Source organism: Crocuta crocuta, unplaced genomic scaffold (assembly GCF_008692635.1).
Source record: "Crocuta crocuta isolate KB4526 unplaced genomic scaffold, BGI_CrCroc_1.0 scaffold674, whole genome shotgun sequence".
Lineage (NCBI taxonomy): Eukaryota > Metazoa > Chordata > Mammalia > Carnivora > Hyaenidae > Crocuta > Crocuta crocuta.
In genome coordinates, this window is record NW_027527972.1 from 334,727 (window position 1) to 361,881 (window position 27,155).

General features: G+C 35.8%; 1 protein-coding gene across 2 annotated transcripts in view; it reads right to left on the reverse strand.

Annotated features, from left to right (window-relative positions):
- The window catches only part of ANTXR2 (ANTXR cell adhesion molecule 2), a 148,052-nt gene that overhangs the window by 102,098 nt on the left and 18,799 nt on the right, over positions 1-27,155 (reverse strand). The window contains exons 5-10 of one of the 2 annotated variants that reach the window (XM_077752813.1): positions 26,861-26,968; positions 26,668-26,736; positions 25,848-25,928; positions 5,779-5,839; positions 3,177-3,275; positions 1,088-1,157 (exon numbers count right to left, since the gene is read on the reverse strand). In XM_077752813.1, coding sequence (XP_077608939.1) covers positions 1,088-1,157; positions 3,177-3,275; positions 5,779-5,839; positions 25,848-25,928; positions 26,668-26,736; positions 26,861-26,968 — 488 coding nt within the window. The remainder of the gene's footprint in view (positions 1-1,087; positions 1,158-3,176; positions 3,276-5,778; positions 5,840-25,847; positions 25,929-26,667; positions 26,737-26,860; positions 26,969-27,155) is intronic. The other variant, XM_077752814.1, reaches the window with a different exon arrangement.

Here is a 27,155-nt window from a genome sequence, read left to right on the forward strand (position 1 = left end):
AAGAGCATTTCAAGCAGCGGGAACAACTGGTATACAAGTGTCAACACAGTTAAGGAACAGCAAAGAGGCCTGTGTGACCATCACAGAAAGGGCAAAAGGAAGATGAAGACTCTGACATGGTGAGGGCCAGATCGTACAGAACCTTGTAGATCATCGCAATGTTTAGATTTCCACTCTGAGTGGAATAGGGAACTCATTATCAAGGCTTCAAAGTGGAGAGGTGATATAAATGAATGGTTTTAAAAGGATCACTTCCGCCAAGAACAGAAGCAGAAAAACCAGAAGAAGCTAATAAACCTTGTATATTTCATTTGTTCTATATGCAAGATCAATTTAAAGTAATCTCGTATCTTATTTATTATCCTAAACATATTATATCCACTACTGCTGAGCTAAGGAACATCTGAACTGTCTGCAATTGTTTCTTTCATAATAGAGAGGATAAAAAAAATCATAAATGGAAATACGAAATTACTAATGAAATCATTTGTGTTTATGTGATTTAAATAAAAGCTCTTCTTCCAAACATTCCTTATTTTAACCAGGTGTCATTATGGTTTATTGCCACAGCCAAAAAACATAGGAAAAGAGACCTTAACGGGATGTGGATTTTAAATTAAAGCACAAATATTTCCTAGTCCAAGATATGCCTTATTGAGCCATGTTCCTTTTGCTCTTTCATCTTGATATTTAAACACTATAGTAGTTAGTCAAACTCACTTTGTAACTCACGTGTGTGTAAAATGTGCGTAGGTGCATGTGTAAATTTAATACTGCACAGTTCAAAATAATGACCATGGCACTGATTATTTAAAGCCTCTAATGATAGTTCTCTTACCCATCCAGATAAAAACTTATGGAGCCTTTTATTCAATATTTAAGCAATACGGTAAAGGAGACTGAAGCATTTTCAACCTACTAAGAGTACATATAAAGTACTAGCCAGAGTAGTTTGCCTAGAACTACTACTTCATGTTCACTCTACACATTTTTTAAAAAAGACAAGAATAATTAATGCATATTTGTCACCATTTCCTAATAATCTGTACTTAAAATGTTTTAAAAATATTTTAAATGAAGTACTTACTCTCCAACTTTATTCAGTGTAGGTGCAGGACAAAGCATAGAATTAAGCTCCACACTTACTGGGTTAACACCTAGAAAATAAAATGGCACTGAATTAATAAAGAGCTTTATTTTTCTCAGTTTCATTAATAATATGTAAAACATGAGGCACCTGGGTGGCTCAGCTGGTTAAGCGTCTGGCTCTGGATTTCAGCTCAGGTCATGATCTCATGGTTTGTGAGATTGAGCCCCACATTGGGCTCTGCACTGACAATAAGAGGGACTCTCCCCCACTCGCACCCTCTCTCTCCCAAAATAAATAAATAAACTTGAAAAAAAATGTAAAAAATAATCTAAAAAACATGTGGCAATCAGGGTTTAATGGTGTAATGTTAGATATATATTAGAATGAAACACCAAATAGATTCTCATCTAGAAAGAGGAGAAGGAAAAGAGAATGAAAACATAGAGATTATATGCCTCATTGATATACATTGTTGGTAAATTAAGTTGTGATTTTTTTCTTAGACCAAATTCACATATATTTGTAGACAAAATTATCATCTTCTCCATCTCCATTTTCCAAGTATCTTATGAGCTTTTAAGGATAAATGATATATATTTTTAAAGCAGAACTTAAAACAATGGAGAAAAGATGAGCATCCAAGAAGAATGAATATATTTCAAGGGTTTAATAAAATAGTTGTATCTACAATAAATAAATACATTTCATAAAATAGAATGCTTAAATTGCCCTAATATTTTTAACATTATAGGAGCAAGAAAATCCGGACTATAAACATTCAGAAAAGTTACATAATCAAACGAATAATCCTGGGATATGAGGGAAGAAAACACAATATGACTCCATTTATTTGTTCAAGGATTTACTTTAATAAATTTAATCTTAGGTAGCTAAGGAATAACTATGTTTATACTATAATCAAACATGTACTCAAAGGGAGCTAGGTAAAGCTAACTCTTAGATTCAGAAGACTAGAGAATAAAAATAAAATTACTTTGTCCTCTTCACTTGTAGAATCTACTATGAAGTGTTTGTTACAAATATTATTGTCTTGCCTTACCAAAATGATGATCCTAACAGGAAAGAGAGGATTTAATTATGACATTTACCATGCTGAGATCCTCATCACGTTAATTCAACAAACACACACTGAACAGTTGCTGTGTACATAGCCAAAGCTGTGCCATTGGAGTGTTTAGTACCATCAGAAAAACAGCAAAATTGTAGATGAACCTCACAAAACATAACTCTACCAGGGTTCAGAGTTGTAGCATCTGCCTTACAGATTAAAATTTTAGAAGCCAATATAATCATTGATAAAGAAAAAATGTCTTAATAGAGATCCAAAATGCTCAGAATATTAAGATTATTTAAGGAGTTTTTCTCAGAATGAAGATTAAAAACATTATATTCATCTGCTTTTCTAAAAGCTGTATTAGAGAAAATAAAACCCCCTTCCATAAATATGATAATTTTCAATAAACAGTGCTGGGTGGGCACTGAAGATCAAAATATGCGATGTATCCAAAAATATAAAATATACGAAATGTCAACCAGGCAAAAAGCCTATCTCAAGAAGCTGACTGGTAAACTATTGGGAAATTAGATGAAGAAAATGAATGAGAATAAAATAAGGCAATAAGTAGTAGAGTGGTCCAAGATAGTTAGATTTTCAGGCAAGAGTGACAATAAATAAATCTGGAGAAAGAGGCAATTAAATCAAGCAGTTGATGCAGTCCACACAGAATGAAGGGAGGAAACATGGGTTCAACTCTCAGCTTTTCCCATTATTGGCTGTGTCACCACACCCAAGGTATCTGACTCTTTTAGCCACTGGACCACTACCTGTAAAATGAGGGTACTTAGGATAGGGTTCAGCATTTCTTAAGTTATTAACAAAGGTTATAATCATGAAATAACAAAAAAAAAATTTATTATTACTACTGGTACTCTACTGGACTTCATTTCTTTCTTCCTTGATTGAAAAATATGGTTTAGTTGATTTCAGCTGGGAAAAAGAGGAAAACACTTGATGTTTATGTGCTGTGCAGATATTCAAGCAACATGGAGATTACAGGGAACCTACTCTTTGTGTATGTTTCATTTACAGTGTAAGTACACAGAACATTCCCATTCCGACTGCCCAAGATGAATCCTCTTCCATTCAAAACAATTTGAAATTCCTCTAGAAGTAAAAAGAAAAATAAACATTTTAATCTCTGCTTTACAAAAAAAAAAGAAAAAAGCATAGCTTGAAAGGTAAATGTACACAGAATGAATATCTTCATAGTGATATGTCTTCATATCTTCAATGAAGACATCACTCTGTCTCCAACTCTACTTGCTTTCTTGGACCCCTCTAGGGAAATTCAGAGAAGCTATCATTCGTTGCCATAGAAAGGCATCATTTTATTTTTTAAACAAAGTGCTTTCCAATAGTAACCAAGGTATTAGAACTGAAGCCTAACAGTTAGTCCCACATATCATAGAAACTTCCTCTTACCTCCTGTCTTTGTCTCCAGGGGATGGAAGGAAGGAACGAAGAAGGAAGGAGAGAGGGAGAGATAGAAAGGGAAAGAAAGAAAGGGAAAGAAAGAAAGAAAGAAAGAAAGAAAGAAAGAAAGAAAGAAAGAAAGAAAGAAAGAAAGAAAGAGAAAGAAAGAAAGAAAGAAAGAAAGAAAGAAAGAAAGAAAGAAAGAAAGAAAGAAAGGCAGAAAGAAAGAAAGAAAAAGAAAGGAAAGAAAGAAAGAAAGAAAGAAAGAAAGAAAGAAAGAAAGAAAGAAAGAAAGAAAGAAAGAAAGAAAAAAAGAAAGAAAGAAAGAAAGAAAAAGAAAGAAAGAAACTTTCCTCAATTCTATCCTTAGGAAAATATCAGTAGGAAAGAACCCTCTTTGTTTTTCACTACTCCCAAGTATTAAGATGTGGAATGTAAAGAAAATTACTCATTCATGTTCTTTGTTTCTTAGAACAGTGACATGTTGTATTTTCTTTAATCTCTGACACCCATACAGAGCTCTTTAACAGTTTCTTGATATTACAAATCCCGGTTTCGTTTTCTGTTGCATACAAACTTAGAACCCCAGCAGAGGTCATGCACTTTGGACTACTAATAATCTATCGCCAGTCAGTAAAGGAAGTTTATTCAACACATTGCTCAGGACTCTATAAAGAAGGAGGAGTCATTAAATGTTAGAGAGTAAGATAAAATACTAGAAAAAAAGGTTAACTGATCACATACCTTGAAAGGCAATTAAATATTTGCTGTTTAGCTTTAAGATAGTATATTAACTATTTTAACAGTGATTAACTCTCAATCTTCTCAAGCAATCTCCTAGCATAATCTAACAAATACACAATAATGTATTGTGGAAGAAAATATTGCTATGCCACTCTGCACTGAGTATATTATAAAGTAATTTTACTTAAAAATTGCAGGTAAAACTTATAATGTGACTCTGTGAAAAGAGCATGGGTTTCAGAGTCAGATAGACAAGAGTCAAATAGGACAATTACTAAAGTGAGTATTAACCCACTCTGCCTGGGTTTCCTCATTTGTGAACCAGGGATTATAAAAACATCAAATAGTCCTGTTATGAAGATTAAGTAAAGTTACAAAAGGCAAAGGGATGCTCTGGGATATTCAAACACATTATTCCTTTTAAACATCCCAATCATTAATTAGGGGGTCTAAAAGATAGAGGACTTAAGACTATATCTAGTGGTTAGAAGACTCTGTGGTAAATCACACAGCGCATTTCCTTCTCCATCAGACCCGATATTTTGTTTTTCTAAAAGTCAGATTAAGGGGCGTCTGGGTGACTCAGTCAGTTAAGCCTCTGACTTCGGCTCAGGTCATGATCTCATGGTTCGTGGGTTCGAGCCCCGCGTCGGGCTCTGTGCTGACAGCCAGCTCAGAGCCTGGAGCCTGCTTCAGATTCTGTGTCTCCCTCTCTCTCTGACCCTCCCCTGCTCACGCTGTCTCTCGCTGTCTCTCTCCCTCTCTCTCTCTCTCTTTCAGGAATAAATGAAACATTAAAAAAAAAGTTCAACATTCATCATTTACAATTGTGCATTAAAATAATAAATAAATAAATAAATATATAAATAAATAAATAAATATCAGATTAAACTGAACTGCAGGTCAGATTTGAAGAAAAAGAAACAGAACAAGCCAGAGAGAATCACACTCTCTTTGGGTAAGGATAGCTTGGAAGTGCTAAAACCTGAGCCTGTTCTTAGCTAATGAAGCCACCTGCTTCTTTCCTGCTTTCCACCCATACATCACTCCCTTATGTGCCCCGAGCTGGAGGGCACTGTACTTTGGGCAGGTCATCAAACCAGGGAGCTCAAAGTCCACAGATACATGACTGTATAATCAGATAAGAGAAAAAAATTCATATTTTATTTTACTTGTCATAGGAAAGGTCTCAAACATGAACTAAATATACAGAAAATTCTAAAAGCCTGTCACACAATATGTTCATTATTTAAAATAACACTCCAATCTTAAAAAATTTGAATTTAAAATAGAAATATTTCAAGGAATTATTTAAAAATTCTTACAGAAAAGGATGCCAAAAAAGTTAATTTTGTTATTCTCATTCCAACATGAGTTTCAAATCATATATTTTAACTAGGGGGAAAAAATACAATTTCTTATATGGTATTTTTAAATTCTAACCACTTACCCCCTACACAGACACTTGAAGGCCGCAATTCCAGGATTTCAGTGCATGACTGAGCTAGTATCTAAAGGGGAAAAAGACCAAGATAGAGAACTAAATTATAACATGTAAAGCGAATTATAAGATTGCTAATAACCTTAAGGTCCTCCCCTTAACTTTAATAGATGGCAAAGAAAAATCTATTAACTATCGTATATACAGCTACCAAGCTCTTGGGAAATTTCTGTGCTTTCAGTATATATTCTATGACCATATGCTGTAGGAACCCTTACTTGATTAGAGTAAATATAGACAGGTGCCGATAAAGCGGATGTTGCCTCAAAGTCTGGTAGCCTTGAATACAAACAGATAACTAAAATTTCTTGATGGCCATAAAAATCAATGCTGACTCCCTATCAGGCAAAAGCAAGACAGCAAATCAGACCCCGTGTTTAGTTATGCAGATTTAATATGTTTTTTATTAAGAGGTTCAATATCACATCCAAAATTAAACACTTCTTTATTTGTGGTGTTTCTATTCGATTTCTCAACCTCAATTCCCACGGATGCCAATCCTCCTTGTTTGCAGCAAACCTTGGGCTTGGGGGGACACAGGCTCCTTACACTAGCCCAACATTTTCCTCAAAATCACAGACTCTGTACTCCAGCATTCCCAGAGCACAGGAACAGAACGGCTCTTCTTAGCTTGTCCTGAGAAACAGAAACCGCCATACAAGGAACAAGGCTACAAGTGAAAAACAACAATGATGAACTAAGCTGCTGTGACTGGACCCAACAATCCTGTCTTTATTTTTAGAACTGCCCTGCACTTCATTATCAAATTCAGACAAATTCCAGATGATCTCTGAAAGACATTCCTTTCTTGACAGAGTTGAAGACAGATGATGTACAGTGGTCTCTAGCATCTCCTGCTCATAACTAAAGCAGGAAGGAAAAAAATAGAAACACTTTCTATGCTTTCTTTAATAATAGTGGAAGTATAAACTGTGAGACTAAAATTCAGCTGGTAATTTTTGTTGCTGAATATGCATCCCTGAAAAGGGGAATCATTTGTACTTCTTAAGATCATTTCCCAGTGAATCCACTTTTCACAAAGCAACTGAAGCTTTAGTGATTAGGAAACAAATACAGTAAAATTTTATATCGGAGAAATTCTAGGTAACATCTATTTCAACTCAGAAATGACCGAAAAGATTGATTCCATGGTCACCCAAAGATCTTTCAATGCCCAAAGACCTCCTCTTGGTCTCTTATTTTATCTCCTATAATCAACACTCATTCCTCTGAAGAGTGTATACCGTTGTTCAGTTAAGAATTGGGGAAAGAACTGAGGACCACCGTCAAAGGTTTACATGCCCTCTTGGAGGGAAAGTATCTCAAATCAGTGACCTCCTTATATATTTTAACACAATACAGGTAACAAGACTCTGAAAGGAACAGAACAGAGAGTTTTGCTAAAGGAATATGGAGGTAAAAAGGTTCAACTAACAAAAATGGAGCCTTATAGCTTTCACTTTGGGTGTTCTGAGATAAAAGAACAGTGAGCCATGGAAATGGAAGGGTCAAAGGAAAACATAAAGCCTCCAAATCTACTTTAGCTGCCAGGAAGTCTGAAGAAACCTATTTTACAACAGGTCCCAGTAAAGCTGCTCCTGTTAACGGAACATCTTTCAGTTCACAATGTCGTTATTAGTTATTTTAGGCACACCTCTAGCAGCATTACTGAAAAATGTTTCAAACATCAAGAAAAATTATGTGAGGCTTAAAGACTGAATCCATTGGAAATTGCAACCGTTTTTTAAAAATGCCTTAGGAAAAAGTAAATCAAGAAATTACAATGAGATTTTCCAGAGGCCATGTCAAAGAACATGCAACCCAGAATGACCTGTGTGAATTTCTAAAATTACCTTGGTTTTCTCTCTACCACCAATATTGGCCGTAAGTAAATCAGCTCTCATAATATTTAAGACAAATGCATGGGACTTGACTTTCTCTTTTAATTTGATGTAACCCATCAAACAGTTCAAAATGATAGTTTCAGTAGTAAAATCAAATGATTAATTCTATGGCATTCTCCATAAAACTAGAGAATAAACACCTTTAAATACTGTTGATGGTATACATCTCTGAAGCCAGGCCCTTTTTACACCCTGTAATGTATTTTGATTTTAAAGAAAATGTTCAAACTTATTTAGAAATTTATTTTCTACTCAAGCCTGAGATTAAAGAAATCACACTACATTAAGTAGGAGCTAAAAAAAAGCTGAAGATTGATTATATATTGCAATAAATTACATAATATACATTTATACCTAAAAATACATTTACATTAGTTAATATTATTACTTATTTTAATAAGATGAATTTTATAGAAATGATATTACTAAATGGAAAAATGACTCCACTAACACATTCATTGAAAGGCAAGCAGTTTGGGGACACCTGGGTGGCTCGTTGGTGAAGCATTTGACTCTTGGTTTCAGCTCAGGGTCATGACCTCACAGTTTCATGGGTTCGAGCCCGCATTAGGCTCCACAGTGTCGGCCTGGGATTCTCTCTCTCTCCCTCTCTCTCTCTGCCCTTACCCCACTTATGCTGTCTCTGTCCCTCTCAAAAATAAATAAACTTTAAAAAAAGAATAAAAAGAAAAAAAAGGGAGGGCGAGCACTTTAGACCGTGAGTCATAAAATTGGACTCACCATCTAAAGTCATTCAGTGGAATTTCCCACAGGACATTACCTGCCCCCCTCTAAAGTTTGTATTGATTTTTTAAATGTATTTCTTGGGACCTTATGTTATATTAGTTAAGTATATGAATCTCCTCTGTTAGAACACAAAATCTTTTGGAGTATAAAAATAAGATGTTATACTATACAACCTTTTCAGGAGTAGCAAATTGTTTTGTATATGCAGTACAACCAATAAATGCTTAGGAAATACAGGTTACATGAATTAATGAGAATATTAAGAATGTGTTTCTAGTAAGCAAATCAACAACCATACTAAGATACAACCATGACTAAGATAAGGCAGAATAAAGTTATATGAAAAAGCCAATAAGTTGTGAATGTTGGAAATCCAGAAACCCACAATTTGAAATGACCCAAACGATTCCAAATAAAAAGTAATCAAAGAGAGGAAAAGAGAATGTAGTGGGGAGAGAAGAGAGAAAAACACGTGTCTGCATTCTTAAAAAAATAAAATTTGTCCTAAATCAGGCTTTTCCACCCAGAGTTTACCATGTTCCTATATTAAGAAAATAATGAGGTACTTGGGTGGCTCAGTCAGTTAAGCATCTGACTCTTGGTTTCAGCTCCCGTCATGATCTTACAGTTTCTGAGGTCGAGCCCCGTGGTAGGCTCTGCGCTGACAGCATAGAGCTTGCTTGGGGTTCTCTCTCTCTGTCTCTCTCTCTCTCTCCATCCCCTGTACACATGCTCTCTCTTTTTCTCTCTCTCAAAATAAATAAATAACCATTTTTTTAAAAAAGGAAAACAACTGGAAGTCCAAATAATCCAATGTTTGTATGTAGACAGTTGACATCATAAGATTTTTAAACAGTTCCATAAACACAAAACAGTTTAAAATTTACTTTCACCAAGTAACTGCACAATTTCAAATGTTCAAGATATCAAAATAGGTATATTATATTAAAACTGTCATCTCTAAATGACACCTGACAGAGCAGACAAATATTTTAAACAGTCTAGCTAATTTCTACTGAATTAAATATAGTTATTGACTGATTGAACACTGGGTCAGGTGTCTCATCTACGATAATTGACACGTTATCTTTCATATCTGCACTTCCATCGTTTGTACAGCAGAGCATCTTGTAAAGATGTTTCTTCAAATATGTGTTGCCATCTGTCTTCATTATATCTCAATAGAAACAGAAAATAGTTTCCACTAAAGGTCGGCCTTGGTTGACATCAGAGAGAGCTAATAGTACCATAGACCAAATTTAAAGACATGCCAAATGCTATTAATAAAACCAGGGCACTGCACACACTGGATGTAAAATTGCATCATTTGAGATTCTGAAATATGTGTGTGTGTGTATATATATATATATATACACACACATATATATATGTATACACACACACACACACACACACACACACACACACAAATTGGCAAAGAACTTGATGCTCACCATGAAGGAAAGTATAGTACTGAAGCATCTGTTCACTCACAAGCATCTGTTCACTCAAAAAGTAGTGTTAGTGTTAAGGAATATTCACAAATGAAAATAATAGGTGCATTATTACCTACTCCCTACTTTTAAGTCCTCAAAATATTAATATGGATAACAAAACTCAAATTTACTAAAAGCCAAACTTCCTAAATTTAGTACAAATATCAGTATCCAAAAATTCAAAAGAATCCCTAACAATGGTAATAATAACTATCATTTGTTGAGGACTAATTATGTTCCAGGAAGTGTGCTAAGCACTTTACCTGAATCTCTTCAGTTAATCTTTTCAAGTCTTATGAATACATACTATTTTTTAACGTCTATTTATTTTGAGAGAGAGAGGGAGAGCATGTGTGTAAGCGAGAGAGAGGGGAAGAGGCAGAGAGAGGGAGAAAGGAGGTCCTAAGGACCTCGCTGCTGTCAGTGCAGAGCCAAACCAGGGTTCAGTCTTTTGAACCATGAGATCATGACCTAAGCCAAAATCAAGAGCCACCCATGATGCGCCTCAAATACACTATTTTTATTCCCACTTTATAGATGAGAAAACTAAGGTTCAGAGAGACTTTGTTTTAATTGTTCAATTTTTTTGCTAAGAAAGAGTAGTTTTTAAATAGCACAGCAAGATCTCCCCAGGTTTGACTCTAAAGCCTGTTCTAACCAGTGCACTCTGCTACCCTCCTGGCTTGTGACAGACAGTCTAATCATTACAAAATCTAATATCTACAAACTTGTGAAATTTATCTGCCTGTTTTGCCCAGATTCTTTTTATACTATCAAAACAATCTAAATCTATCTTATTTCAAATAAATAAATTACGATTCTATTCAGCAATATCACTCTCTCCACCTTTATCCCTCTCCTACCTGTGTTTTTGTGTACTTCTATACACTATCTAAGCTGCATCTTTTAAAAACAAAATTTTAATCCTAGTATATGGAGTTGGTGTTTGCTTTTCCAGTTAATATAATTGCAAAGTTTTCCCCATGTCAAGTAAATTATGGCACATCCAGGTACTTTACAAACACTAAAATGATGTCTTACAACAGTGCTTCTCAAATCTGAACAAGCATACAAATCACCTGGGATATTGCTGAAATACAGGTTCTGGTCCAGTAGGTCTTGAGATGGGTCCCAAGATGCTGCATTTCTATAAACCTCCCAGATGATAACACAGACTGCTGGTCTGTGGGCCACACTGGGTAGCAAGGGCTTAGGAAATACATATATTCCAATAATAAGGAACACACATAAGTTTCAATGTCTAGCTCATATGCGGTGAAATATCACATCAATGGAGTGATAATCCTTACACACAGGCAGGAATAATACAAATATTTATCGTGTACACTATGTATGCATATAGACACAAAGATTACTAAAAATCTAATTACTGGTCAATGTCAATATGTATCAATATTTCCAAGACTCCGGATGCACACAAAGGACATTCCATAGGGACAGAAAGCAGACCTGGGATTTCCAGGGAACAAAGGACAAGGCAAAGAGGAAAGAAACTTTTAGGGGTGCTGGATATGTTCATTATCTTGATGGTGATGATACTTCCATGGATACTTTATACATAAAATCTGTTAACATTTATCAAATTATGCACTTTAAATATATGAAGTTTGTAGTTTGTCAATTATACTTCAACAAAGCTACTTTCTAATATGAAAAATAAATAAAATCTATCTTGTACTTTATCTTCAAAAGTATGTCACAAAGCTTCACCCACATTTTTTAAATTATTATTTTTTTTTTATTTTAGAGGAAGAGAGCACAAGTGGAGTAGAGGAAAAGAGGGAGACAGAGAGAGAATCTTAAGCAGCTTCCACACTCAGCATGGAGCCCAACATGGGGCTCAATCCCAAGGCCCTGGGATCATGACCTGAACCAAAATCAAGAGTAGGACACTCCACCGACTGAGCCATCCAGGCGCCCCTCACCTACATTTGTTGGGGGTTTTATAGATTTGTCCTAAAATGACCAACTACACTGATGTTGAATAAATTAACATTTTAGATCATCCCATGAATTAGTAATATGTAGGATATGCAAATGCTTACGGCCTCTCTATTTTTTTCTCTCTACGGTCTTATTTTATTATCGCTTTCTATCTCAAATTTGTTTTGTACAGATAAAAACACTTGTGCTTCTTACTTCTCAGCATAATCCAGAACTTAAAAGACAAGAGAGGCTGTACTAGAACAAGAGGTCCTAACTCCGGTTTGAGAGCACCAGAAGCACTTGGAAAACTAAAATCAAACTGTGTTTAGAAACACATAATTTGTTATTTGATCTTAGAATACATTTTTTTTCTTAAATGTAAAGATGTCAGTGGCATTGAAGGGCATTTCGGTTTCATACGTTTCCAGAACTTGCCTGAGTTCTGGGAACAGAAAGGACATTTGGAGCCAGGAGGCCGAAGCCTGGGGTTTTTTCTTTCGTTTTCTTTTGTTTTTCTTCATTTTTTCTGCATACGGAACTGACTTTAGGAGAATTTTTTGATACAAAGTAAGTTAGTCCTTGTCCTTCCCTTGCTCGTGGTCTCACCTAGGTTGCTAGACACACAGATATCCTTTTTCTAAACACCATCACTGTCCAGGTTTCCTACTGCCCAAAGTATTCCATTTCAATGAGGCTGTTCTCATTTCCTGAACACAGTCATACTAATACATAAATGAATATATGAAATGATGGCCTTTCAAACAACTTAAATGGGGTTATACCTCGAAAAGAAATTTTTTAAGCCATGAAAATCCCTATATATGGAAATTCAGACAGCACAATCATTTAGTAAAGCAAGAAATGCAAGTAGCATGGCAGAAAATGTTTTCTAAAATGGGACGCCTACATCGGAAAATGAGGTCTGCTTATATGTCTGCCCGACAGAGGTCTGTTCCTCTGCTGATATTTTTCTTGGTTTCTTTCCCTCCTATATTTGTGAGAACGTTTTAACCTACAGCCGCACCCACAGGGCCAGGTTGGGTAGGAGACGAAGGTGTGAACTTCCAGGAGAGAGAGACCTAAGCAAAGTAGCCAATGGTATACACAAGGCCATCTGCGAGACTTGTGTTTACAAGCCAGTACAAATCTGTAATAGAAAAGAAGTTAAAATACATAGAATTCTAAATTCTGGTACTTTGTGTAAAAATTCCACATTCCAACATGTTGTCCCAAACTGTGAATTAAATGCCTAAAGATGGTTTTATATATTTAATCCCTATAATCACAGTCACTGTCCTTTCTCATTATCAAAACTTTCTGTTCTATTTAAAATATATCTGTCTTGGGGCGCCTGGGTGGCTCAGTCACTTAAGTGTCCAACCTCGGCTCAGGTCATGATCTCATGACTCATGGATTCAAGCCCCGAGTTGGGCTCTGTACTGACAGCTCAGAGCCTAGGAGCCTGCTTCAGGTTCTGTGTCTCCTTCTCTCTCTGTCTCTCTCTCTCTCTCTCTCAAAAATAAATAAACATTAAAAAAATGTTTAAGTATATTTGTCTGGAATGCTTCCTTTTAAATGTATGTTTAAAAAGTCTGCCATGTATTATGATAATAAAGCCAAACCTAAACATTTCCCCTCTTCCAAGTTGTTTGGGGTAAAATTGCAAAGTGGAACAATAGCATTCACTCTTATAAGCTGTAATTATTTTCTGTTGCTAACTTGTGTACAATTTTAATTCAGCGCACAATTCTGATAATCAAAATATTCTCTTAGATCACTGTACACCGTAAATACTAATTTCATGGAATTTCTCTATTGGGCAAAGGAGAGGGATAGACTAAGATAAGGTTATTTATGTCTCCCTGTAGGTTGATTGTTGGTTAACAGTAAAACCAGATGCAGCCTTAGGAGTCAGCTCTGACCTTGTGCCTGCTGGCCTCTCTGAGATTATAATGTTTGGCAGAAGATCAAAGTAGATCCCATTGTGCTGTCGCTTCTCTGCAGAGCTTGTTGAATGGAGTACCAGAATGGTGTTTCACCCTGACTACTCCAGACGCGTTCCAAATTAATTTGGATTGAGTCTACATCAATATCATGCGGTCAAGTTACAGGATTTCACTGTAGGCCAAATTTACATACAAAGTAACAAGTGGCAGACATGTGCTCTGAAGCCAGAACTGGCAGTATTTGTTGGAGTATAGGTGAGAACAATTGCTACATCAGACACAACTCTTTCAAGAATGTCGCTGCTTAGAAAGCAATTTCTTATCTTGCTTGTCTTTAAAGTTACAATCAGTTCTTTGTAAGTACTGAATATTAATCAGGTAAATGACAGTATTACCAAGGAACCATTCCAACAGAAATAACCAGACAGCATCATATTTGATTTCTTCTTTCTCAGATATTTTAAGAAGCATATTGATTTGAAATCTTATAAATCCTCAACATGTTTACATAATGAACACAGGTTATAATAATAGATATGGGACACGGAAGAAGTAGTAAAAGCCATATTATGGCCTGAAAAAAAATGCATACAATGTATATAGTTGTGGCTTTTTCCTTCTGACATTTAAGATAAAATGGGATTAACTAATGGAGAACCCTGGTTGAGATATAGCATTTAATCTCTATAAGATGGAGAAATGAAGTCAAAATATGACTTAGGACATACAATATCTCTCAGGTTTACATTGAAATATCTAGATTTTATGATTTGAGAATCAAGCATTCAGTTAAAAAAGAAAAGAAAAATTTCCCACAACTAATATAAACCAAAATAGATTTGAACATCTGTACTTTTTCCGATTTCTAAATGGCAATAGAAAGGTTATCATACTGGGAAACAGAATAGAGCCCATTCCAGAAGAAACTAGATAAACACTTCTCTAATGAATGATAATGCCATATATTCAAAACCAATCTAATATAAAAAGCAGATAGCACAATATATTAAAAATAGCAGCTGCTCAATTAATGTTTATTGAATTAATTGAAGAGTAAATGTAAAACTTTCTAATAAAAAGCATGAGCATTTTGACTATAAGACAAATAAATGAGGTGTGTAACACTGAACAGTTAAGCATATAAAAAAATACAGAGCTTAATTAGGCGCTACTTGAATTAATCAAATCACATATTCAGTCACACTCATGAAGAGAAAGCTTATTTGCATAGTACAAATTTTGGTAATCAATGGCACCCATAAAGCATCAAGCCAAATGGAAGAAAATTAAGAAACAATAAAATGACATAAAAAGAAACATGAATTTAATATACATGTCATTTTTTTAATGTTTATTTATTCATTTTGAGAGAGAGTACAAGCAGGGGAAGAGCAGACGGAAAGGGAGAGAGACAGGGAGAAAGAATCCTAAGTAAGCTCCCCACCACCAGTGCAGAGCCCGAAGCAGGACTTGAACTCATGGGCTGTGCCACTATGACCTGAGCCAAAACCAAGGGACAGACTCAATCAACTGAGCCACCCAGCGCCCCAAATATACGTTATCTTCTTAAGAAAGGAAGGCTAATTCTAGATAGGATATATGAAAAGAGAAAAATAAATAAATAAACCCCATTGAATGGCTTCCTTTGTGATCTCATTTCTAAAGGCCAATTCTAAATATTAGAGATTTTCCCCCAAAATAGAAATATTGCATTACACTTAAATTCAACATGCTACCCAAACATATATAACATTTTTTAAACTTTATTAGAAATTAAAAATATTCATCCTAGTAATAAAGTTTAACACTGACTTTGGGTATATAACGTCATCTACAATAGAACATTATAGATAATTTACAAGCATCCAAGGTATATCTTTAACAGATAGAAACTGCAAATTTCCATGACATACAGCATGTCAGAAAATATCTGTAAGGATAATAATAAGTCTAAAAAAGCAAGCATTTTTTTCCTTACTTATGGAGCAGTTTTAAATACTATAGGAGTTCATCCTAATGAAAGATTCCAAGTTTATATCTCATAAGGAAAAATCACAAACAGCATTATTCCAAAGGTCTCAACAAAATGAAGCCTTAGTAATTAACCACACATTTAAAAACTTTTTTTAATATTTTATTTATTTCTGAGAAAAAGAGAGACCACGTGAGCAGGGGAGGGTCAGAGAATGAGGGAGATACAGAATTCGAAGCAGGCGCCAAGCTCTGAGCTACCTGTCAGCCCACAGCCCGATGCCGGGCTCAAACCCACAAAACGTGGGATCATGACCTGAATCAAAGTCAGACACTTAACCAACTGAGCCACCCAGGCGCCTCGACATTTGCATAAAATAAGCAGCTAAAATAATTGTAAGGATGTTTTCACAGTCTTTTCTTGCTTGCTTTTTAGCTTTCAATGTTCAGATGATCTTTATTTTCTCTCTGGCTGTCAAACATCCCTATCAAATATATTTTTATTTAAGAGGTGATACTTCAGTGAAAAACAATTATAATTTGTAACCACGAGGCACCTGGCTGGCTCAGTCAGTAGAACATGTGACTCTTGATCTCAGGATTGCAGGTTTAAGCTCCATATTGGGTGCAGATACGACTTAAAAATAATAAAATCTGGGGTGACTGAGTAGCTCAGTCAGTTAATCATCTGACTTTGGCTCAGGTCATGATCTCACAGTTCATGAGTTTGAAGCCCACATAGGGTTCTCTGCTGTCAGCACACAGCCCACTTCAGATCTTCAGTCCCCCTCTCTCTCTGCTCCTCCCCTGCTGGCTCTCACTCTTTCTCAAAATAAATAAATAAACTTTAAAAAATAATAATAAAATCTTGAAGCACCTGGGAGGTTCAGCCAGTTAAGTGTCCAACTTTTGATTTTGACTCAGGTAACACTTTCAGAGTTTGTGGGGTCTAGCCCCGCCTCGGGCTCAGTGCTGACAGGGTAGAGCCAGCTTGGGATTCTCTCTCTCCCTCTTTGTCCCTCCCCTGCCCATGCACAGGCTCTTTCTTCTTCTGTCTCTCTCAAAATAAATAAATAAACTTAAAAAAAATAATAATAAAAAAAAGTAATTTGTAATCACATGTTTTGGTTGAGTTCATTTCTGAAAAGTGCTTGAAGCTTCAAAATACCAGTTGCTCAATACAGCTCATTCTGCACTGGCCCATTGCTAAAAATGGATTCTCTCTTCCTTCCAAGTAAGTGAGTTGTATAAGCACAAGTGACAAATTTTTAAACAAACTTTTACTCTAAGAAATCTAAGGAAGAATGTGAGTTATAATCATTGCCTTTTACTCTTCTCAGTTCCAAACATAACAGAAGAATTGTTTTGATTATACTGTTGGTGAAAAGAATGCCCATATCACAAATTGTGAAACAAAAATGCCAAATGACATTTAGGTTCCTCTGCAACTCACAACTACAATTTTCAAAAACAAATGGTATTAGCAAGTCTTCCTTCCTCACTACAACATAGAAATCCACCGGAAAATGGTTGTGATTTGCAACAAAAGCTTACTATCTCTCTCTCTCTCTCTTTTTGGTCAGCACAAACTCAGAATAACCATTTAATGCTTTCTTGAAGGTTAAAGACTCTCCATAAAAAGCACACTAAAATTACGGATAAAGTTATAACAAATATACTATTTGTTTTAGAATCTAAAGAAACTGAATTCCAATATGTTTTTCACTCTGATACATATATTATTTCATATTAGTCCTGTGTGCCACTCTCTTGTTTTCTTAACTAAAACATGAAATAGATCTCTCATTATAAGTCTATATCTGTTCTAGTCAATCTTTTAAAATTCAGAGCGGCAAACAAAACATATCCCTATGTGTCAAGAATAGAAAAAAAAACAAAAGCCTTATCAACTCTTCTATTAGCTTTACAACCAAACACACACGGCTCAAAGTGGTCAACTCAGAAGAGTCAACGGTACCAGATCCATCTTTATAACCCAACACCAGGAAAGTGTCTTAAACACAGCTAGTTTAAAAAAAAAAAACATTTCCAAATAAATTGAGAATTATTGTATTTTGGGACAAATAAGATATAATTGAGAAATCATTTGTTACAATTCCTATTGGTGGTACATTTAAGTCATAAATATTCACCACTGTATCCTCCTTTTCAATGTCCTACTTGATTGAATTTGCTTTCAAGAACAGATGAGTCTCCAAAGGTCATCTTTTGTAGCCCAACAGATTGATGTTAAGAAATAAATTTCTGGCACTTAAATTTGGCTATGTAACCCTATGGTTAGTTTTCTCACAAAATATCATAAAGCTGTATTTATTCAAAGTAGGTTTAATTTTCTTAAGTCCCAACCAAATAAAGAAAAAGAATAATATTGTTATCGAGTAAAACTATCATACAAATGCAAATAGAACATTGGACTATGGACTCAAGGTAAGATTATAAAATTTCACTATATAAAATGAATAACTTGAAACAAATTTTCTATTTGTATTTGTTTCCAATTGAAATCTGGAAGGAATGAAGTGTCTTATTAGAATATATGTCAGGGATGCCTGGGTGGCTCAGTCAGTTAAGCATTCCACTCTCGATTTCGGCTCAGGTCATCATCTCAGGGTCATGAGAGCAAGCCCTGCGTCAGGCTCCATGCTGAGCACAGAACCTGCTTAAGATTCTCTCTTTCCCTTTGTCCCCTCCCCCACCTGTACTCTCTCTGTCTAAAATATAAATGAATAGAATAGAATAGAATAGAATAGAATAGAATAGAATAGATGTCAAAAATATGTAAAGGTATTTGAATATAGTGGACTATAATAGCTATTTTTTCCCTGCCCAGAATACTTTTTCACCCTTACGTGTCTATGAACAGTGGAACAGTGTTTCCTTTCTACTGAGAAAGTGTTCTTCTCCAGTCCATGCGGTCTGAGTGACGCTATGGATCACGATGCCTCCTCCCTCTCTGCCTTGCTATCCACCTCTTATCACAGGGTAGGCATGATACTTAGGCTGGTCCAAATATGTTGACAGAAATGAGCACTTGACTCATCTGGGTCACTGAGAGTCCTTATCTGGGACAGAATTATTGGTGCCCCAGAACAATAGTGCTCTCTTTTCAACATGCTTGAGGCCCATACAAGCCTTAAACCTTTGGCAATGACCTTCATCAGACACTCATTTGAACAAAAAAAGAGTGAGGCAAATAAAATCATAGGTAACATTTACAAAGAGAGATCCTAAGAACAAGGACTGATCCTCTGGCTCCAATTGTACTTGAGGTAATTTCCTCCCTCTGCACCATCCAGTTATATAAGCTAATAATTCTTTTTCCTCTTAAGCTAGTATGAACCTGATTTTTGTAAACAAAGTCATAATACAGAGGAATATAAATAAGAAGATGAAATAAATGTTATATGGAATCATGTCAATTCAAAATATTCTCTGGCCAAAAAAAAAAGTTGATTTTTTTAATGCTTAAATACATTATAATTATATTATAAAACTATGAAAATATGCTCAAAAACACTGACTTTACACCATAATTATATTATAAAACTATGAAAATATTTTCAAAAAGCACTGATTTTATTTATTCATTCATTCATTGCTAAATATGAATTAATCAATAACTATTTACCCAGTGCTATATTAGGCACTAGATAAAAAAAGGAGGAGGAGGAAATATAGTCCCAACCTTCCTACCATTAATGTGAAAGATGTTGTTATGAGACATTTCATCTACATTCAGTACCAAAGATTCTTGGATAAATAGAGGCCTGGAAGAAGCTGATTTATTGTGAGCCTCATACTATAGCCAATCTTTTTTTTTAAAAAAAAGAGTCCTACAAACTGATTTCCAATTTTGAGTAAGTCCTATCAGTTTGGGGGTTTTCCTGTGGATATATTTTTATAGTTAGCCTAGATGTTAGATTTTTTTTTTATCAAACCATGATTTTATAGAGATTTCCACAACTAAGTAGTCAACATTCATATTCATAGCAGAACCTGCTAAAATCACTTAAACTGAGTTCTTATCAGAATGTTCATTAGGTACCTCTTCTATGAAAAGGATTTGCCTGCAAAGAAAACAATTTTGCAGTGTCTTCTCATCTTATTAAAACATAACGTAGACACCTTTCTTAGAAACTTTTCAAAACAACAACAACATTACTGAGAAAATACAATTTGGCTGCAAAGGTCAGATAAAGCTTACATTTCCAGTACATTTCCAGTACTATGAATGAAGCTATTTTTTGAAATGTATATTGCACTTTTTTCCCCCTTTATAAACAATCTATTACAGTTTTATTTAAATGTCCGATATGTATGAGTGATCATTTCCTTCCTATTTATGTTCCCATACTTCCCTATTAGGTACTTAGGAACTCTGGCATTAGCTGCCATCACCTGGGATATAGTGTTCTGAATTATTTCGGATCAGGGTTGTTAATAAGACCAGGTTCACGGGGCGCCTGGGTGGCTTAGTCGGTTAGGCTTTCGACTTTCGCTTAGGTCATGATCTCGCGGTTCATGGGTTCGAGCCCCGCGTCGGGCTCTGTGCTGACTGCCAGCTCAGAGCCTGGAGCCTGTTTCAGAGTCTGTCACTCCCTCTCTCTCTGACCCTCCCCAGCTCACGCTGTCTCTCTCTCTCCTAGAAATAAATAAAAATATTAAAAAAAAAAAAAGACCAGGTTCACAATTGACTTACCTCTTCAGCTTAATACATTCTGAGGTACTCTATCAAAAAAGATTATTGAAATAACTGCAAAGGGTATAACATCCCCATAGTCTTGCTTTTAGGGGAAAAGAAAAGGAGGGAAGGGGGTTTTCCACAGATTATTTTTATTTTTATTCTCTCCATATTATTCACCAATGTGTGGTTTTGTTTTATTTTGAATGCTACCATCCACAGCACTGCCTTGTGAAACACTGAACCAGGACCCGCGTGGTACTCACATGTCAGTCTGATCTGTACTAGTTCGAATAGAAATTCATTTTCAAATTAAAGCCTTGCAATCACCTTTCCAAGAAACTGAAAATAATTGTTTAACATTCTAAGATATTAAAGATAAGCTAAAGTGGAAAATAGAAGAATTATGTCCTTGTGTTTGTGGCTAGCGGGGGGGGGCGAAAACACAAGAGGAGGAACAATGACTCAATTCTGAAATTTTCTGACTCGAACATTTTGCTAGGCCTCCGCTTCCCAAAGGGACATCTCCACGGGGACTTCCCAGACCCAGTGCCACTTCTCCCTATGCCCCGCTGTCCAATTCCAGTGTGTTCTCTGGCACACACTGGAAAAACTAGGGCAAAATGCTCAAGTTACATTCAACTCCCCTCTGTCTTTTTCACCCTATATCCAGTCATCTCTCAGCTTCCATTAACTTTTAACGTTTCCCAAATTTACCTTTTTATTTCCAGTTTCACTGCCATCACAATAATAACAGCAGCTAATGTTTTCCAGAGCCGTTAGAGACTGGCTCAGCAAGAGAAAACAATTTTATCCCTGGAGGCTCTGCCCCACCCTGTTTCTGACATGATTCTGACCAGGGCAGAGAGTTTATTACATGTTTTCCTTGTGGTCCTTGACCTAGTTTTATTGGGAAAGACCTAGAATCTCAGTACCTAAAATAAGCCCTAAGGAACTATGGTTCATTGAAGATGGTTTTTCCCTCTTAAAAGCTGGGTTTCTACTTTCAATCACTAAATAGCACAAGTTCCCCGACAAGATCTGTGGCTCTTTTCTGAATACAGCGTCCTGAAATTCTACATAGATTTTGTCATGGGAATACTGCATCTCCTTTCCCAGTTGTTGGCTGGGTCCTAGCCTAGGGCCTGAAGATTCGGAACTAGGACACAGCCAAATACCTGACTTTGGTTAGCGACACCATCTAGAAGTCCTTGTGCTTATGACCCACTTGTTAGATTTTCTCCTCTCACATATCAATGTCATGCCCTTCTAAGACACTGATTATTTAGCATTCTGGCCATCTCTCTCAGTGGACTGCCCAGCAGAAAGATCAAAACCCATCCTATACGGTACCAACTTCCTGCCATTCCTAACTTCCTACCAAATGTTTTAAAGCCTAGTCCTTCTTAGTTAGATCATTCTTAATCATTATCTCATTTTATTCACAAAACAACCCAATGAAATAGAATTGGTCCCATTTGACTTGATGAGAATTCTAAAAATCAGAGAGATTACATTTAGGAAGTACACAAGGCCACATAGATAGGCAGCGGCAGAGTCAGAACTCACATTCACGTCTTCCTATTCCCAATCTCAACACACCTTTGCATATTCCAAATTATCCTATTACCATTAAGAATATTCTTCCTAAACATTCTCAGCTATCATATCAATCCCGTCCCTCAACTGCTCTCCATCATTCCGCAATTACTTATGATAGAAGTGTCAATCCCCCATTCAAACATTTGAGAGTTTCCAGAATCTGGATCCGGCCTGATATCCCTCACGGCATTCCATAATACAAGCCAGCCACACACTGCCTCCCATGCTTCAGCCACTCAGCCCAGGTTCTTTCTGAAGTTCTGCGTTCCTTGTTTCTATTTTACTCCAACTGTCAGAGCACAGTTCAAATCCCACCACCCAAAGTTCCCATGACTTCACATATCCAAACTGATCTCATCCTTCTGTTAACTTTACGCTAGCCATACTGGCATCTTAACACAAACTGCATGCCAGGATTCCTTCTTATCACCTAGAGTGACTCACTGAAGTTACCCGCCTCCTTATCTGCACATTTTGTAGCTCCTGCAAAGGGACAACCATATTCCAAACTTCAAGTCATCATTATTTTCAAGCTCCTTTAGAACAGAGAGTTTGTCTTGTTTTGCTTATGTCCCTTCTTCTGAGCAGCTTAACACAGTGCCCTAAGCATAGGGCTTAAATAGAGCTCAATAAATGAATGAAAGAATAAATTAGATAATGGGGAGGGAATGGAGGTGAAAAAGAGGAAAGTTTTTCACCAGCACCTACTTGAGACAATAGTGAATTTTAAGAGAATCTTTATACTCCTAATTAAGATTGGAGATTAAACCAATATTCCAAAAGATGTCACATATCATGTTTGCCTAAAATCTAAAAATCTTGAAAGGATTCATTTCATTCCAAATTAAAATAAAATGTTAAAATGATTTTCTGAATCAAATAGATTTTAGAGACGGTATTATATTGTTAACGTGCAAAATATTCATAACAAAGTCTTTTCCATCCCTTGCTTTTGAAGTTACAAAAGACAGAACTACTACAGTGCTTTTTTTTTTTTTAACTACAGGAAGGAAGGCTCCAAAGTGAAACACCTATCCTTGCCGATTAAAAAGTTGATTCCACACAAACTATGTCTTAATGTGATACACAATAAGGGACCAGACAATCTAGGTCACTGGTTTCTGGTGGGTCGGGAAGAGAGGATCAAGAAAACCACATTACATTTTTTTTTTCAATTAAAGATTAACTGCAAAGAAATTAATTCATTGACAATAAGGCCAGATGTATTTGAATAACTATTAGCATGAAAAATAAATTATCTCTCAATTTAACTAATACTCTGCAGACATCTGAGGGCACATGGGTGGCTCAGTCCATTAAGTGTCCAACTTCACTCATATCATGATCTCATGGTCGGCAAGTTCCACCCCCAGTCAGGCTCTCTGCTGACAGCTCAAAGACTGGAGCCTGCTTCGGATTCTGTGTCTCTATCTCTGCCCCACCCCCACTCATGTGCCCTCACTCTCTCTCGCAAGCTCTCTCTCTCTCTCTCAAATGAATATGTAAAAAATTTTAAATTCAAAGAGTTCCAGACATCCGAAAGAGTTAAATTTTCTAATTTTTTTTACACTTGCTTGGCTTTGCATAAATACATTTCACAGTACATTTTTACCTACTCGTTTGATAAATCATAAAGAATAAAGGGATAGTCTCTTCTCTCTGCCCTTACCCTGAAATAGATACAGTATATTTGTTTTAAATACCAAATACGATTTTTTTGAAGATAACATGGTACTTGGTAAGTATAAAGTCCAATTCAAATTTAAGGCAGAATTATAGCTTTTGTATATTATCAGAGATGGAGCAATCTCTGCCTTGAAGAGAGATAAGGTGTTTGAATTGCCTTAAATTTCTACATAGTAAGCAAAAATCCCAAGCTATCATCATGTTGATAAAATCTCAACCATTAGTGAGATCACCTTTGATTGTGATGGCTCCATTTGTCTCCTTGTCAACTCCCGCCATGGCTGCCACACTTTACCCAGAGGCCGGCTTCGCTGAGGAGAATTTACTCCTCCTTTAGTAAACAAAATAGCTGATGTGTAACTGTATTAAAATGAACACTCTACCCATCAGCCTCCACCAGATGAAACTCAGGTGGCTTTGTTTGCAATCCGTAGCTAAAATAATACAAATCTTCCTCATTTCATGCTAACTCATACCACAAAACTTATTCATGCTAAAGTCCATCAAGAACTCCAGGCTAGAAAGACTGCAGTTAGAAACTCCATTCTAAACCTTCTCCAATACAAATAAAATAAATGATGCTTAACAAATAAAACAACTGTATCTTCTCTGGTTGTCAACTACTAATTTCTTAAAGGAGAAATATGCAGTCACAGCCCATAAGCAAAGAATTTTTAAAAACCAATTAGTCACCAAGAATTTTGAATTGAACCTTTTTTATACAGAGAAAAAAAATTCAAATAAAATAATCCAGAGAGGTCTTCTCTCCTTCCCAGTATAATTATAAAAATAACTGAAAGTTCTCAAGCACAATGAAATTCTACTTAAAATACAATCTGCTGGTTTATTTCTAGGACCAAATTATCCTCCCTGTTGCATTGACCGTCCATGTTTCTGTATTTTAAAACAAATCATAGTTGCATACTATTTACCTTGAATCCAACTATAAAAATATTTACTGTTTTATACATTGCAATTTTTTCTAAATACTAATCATAATTAAACTCCTAAAATAACAAAATCTCTGTTCCATTTCATATTTATATTCAGCCTGTCCATTAGAAGTACTGATATGTGATAGAACCAAATCATATTTTTTTCTTTGGAAAATTCCATGAATGAGGGAGGAAAAAAACCCACATGCTTCTTAAAAACAAAATTAATCCATCTCACTCTGTTTGTGAAGCACACGATCTCAAAAGAGAAATTTTAAAAGCCAGAACCAAATATCCGAAGACACTGAGTTTTTGTTTGTTTCCCTTCAGCAAATACCTAAAGATTAAAGGACAAGCTCTGGCTTAGAGAATATATATTATTCACTTCCATTTTAGGATGATGTTTACCAAAATATCATAAATACTTAATAGCAACTGTTCCTAGTGCTTCCAGCAAAAGGCAGTAAAATGAAACATAAACCTCAGCATTGAAAGCCCAGGAGTTTTGCCCCGCATTTCATCATCCCACTTCCTGATACACTCTTTAGGATAGCCTCAATTCTAACGATCACCAGAGACAGAGCAACTGAATTCCAAACAGAAATATTATGAGCTCCAGTGAAACTATTAATCATTAAAATGGAAAGAACAACAGCAGCAGTCAAATACTCAGCCGCTGGGGCAAGGTGCCTGACAGCTATGAAACACCAGATTTGGAGGAGGGAGAAATCACACATTCCAATCCAAATCTTTATTTTATACTTCTTCTATAAATCCTATAAAGCTTACAAGATATCAAGACAGCGAGGTACTCCATGCTTAAAGGGTGGAAGGGACTAAGACTGTTTTATGAAGATCTTAAACTTGAAATCCCAAACCCAGGCTCAGAGTTGAATTCAAATCTCACGTACAAACAAAATCCAGATCTTTAGAATTATGCTGTGTTCACAATACCAAACAAACCTCCTCTTTAATGTCTTTCAACATTAATGATCACCTGAACTGGATATTGAGATTACTTCTTACATTTGTCAAATGTAGATAAAATCATGAGCCTTTTTTACTCCCAGAAAAATACTCACAGAATTAATTATTCCTTTAAGAGCTTGAAATCCGCCTTTGACAGGGAAGACTTGTTCCTTGGAATCGGCAATTCTTTCCAGCTTTAGAAAGAGGAGGAACATTTAATTAACGGGTAGTTGCGACATACAAGATTTTATACACTTCATTATGTTTCAGTTATGTTCATCTGAAAAATTACACTACATATTAATTCACCAGTGTAGCCTTGTCAGGAATTGAAGGAGATGGCTCTAGTGTCACTCTAAATGTATCACAATGAAATGCATCAGTCACAGCCACTTTACATCGCCCCCAAGACTGAATCTCAAAACAGTGCAGAGCTCTACTAGCTGGAAATGCCATGAGATACAGGAGTCTTGTGTCATATTCAACCACAGATTTAAATGCAAAATCATCTTGTTGAACAAAAAAAATTAATATATCAACCCTCAAAGCCTCATGAAAAAATTTGGTTTTCCCAAACCCCTGTAATCCTAAGAGTTAAGTTTTCAATCAAACTAAAACATTTAACTAAGACTGTCATAATAATCCTGTCAGTTGAGTTCAAGGAGTATCCATATCATTTTGATTCAAACGTATATCCTATATCAGTTCTTCCAAACCAAATGAATAGTCAAGAATTTAAAGCTTTGTTTTCAGTAATGAAACCTATCAAAACCAGACATTATTGATGCAGCTTTCAAGACATATGGCCATGTTAGAGAAAATCTTTAGCAAATGGTTAGCATCAAAAGAAGTCGTCAGTGAGAAGAATTTGATAAACTGTCCTTACGACAATTATGCGATTTAGATTAAAGTCTGCAGATCTGCCGTGCTTACCTGAGCTTGTTCAAAGTCCAGGACACCAACACAATAAACTCTAGCCCCAAATGACCTGGATATCTTTGCCTATGGAGACAGAGAAAGACAGAGGGAGAGAGACAGAGGTGAATTATCCAAATATCAGGCTATACATAGAGACACACAACCAAATACACTGGGGTATAAAGCACAAGTTCAGTTCAATACTCACCTCTCTCTCTGCATATGATGGCACCAGACCGTCCAACTTACCATCTGTCAAAGCAATTATGATACTGGAGGTTTTTAAGCCTCCTGCTTTCTGAATTTGTTCATTTGCCTGAAAATGAAGAATAATTATCCAACTAACAATTTAATCTTAACTTTTAACCAGCACACTCTATCAAGCTGAGTTTATGAGTCTGACAAAATCAAAATATTATAGACTGGCTTTTCAAACAGGGTATTTGGGGTTAACTATTTTATTTGAAATAGGCATATATTCACAGTAAAGAGTAGTTACGATT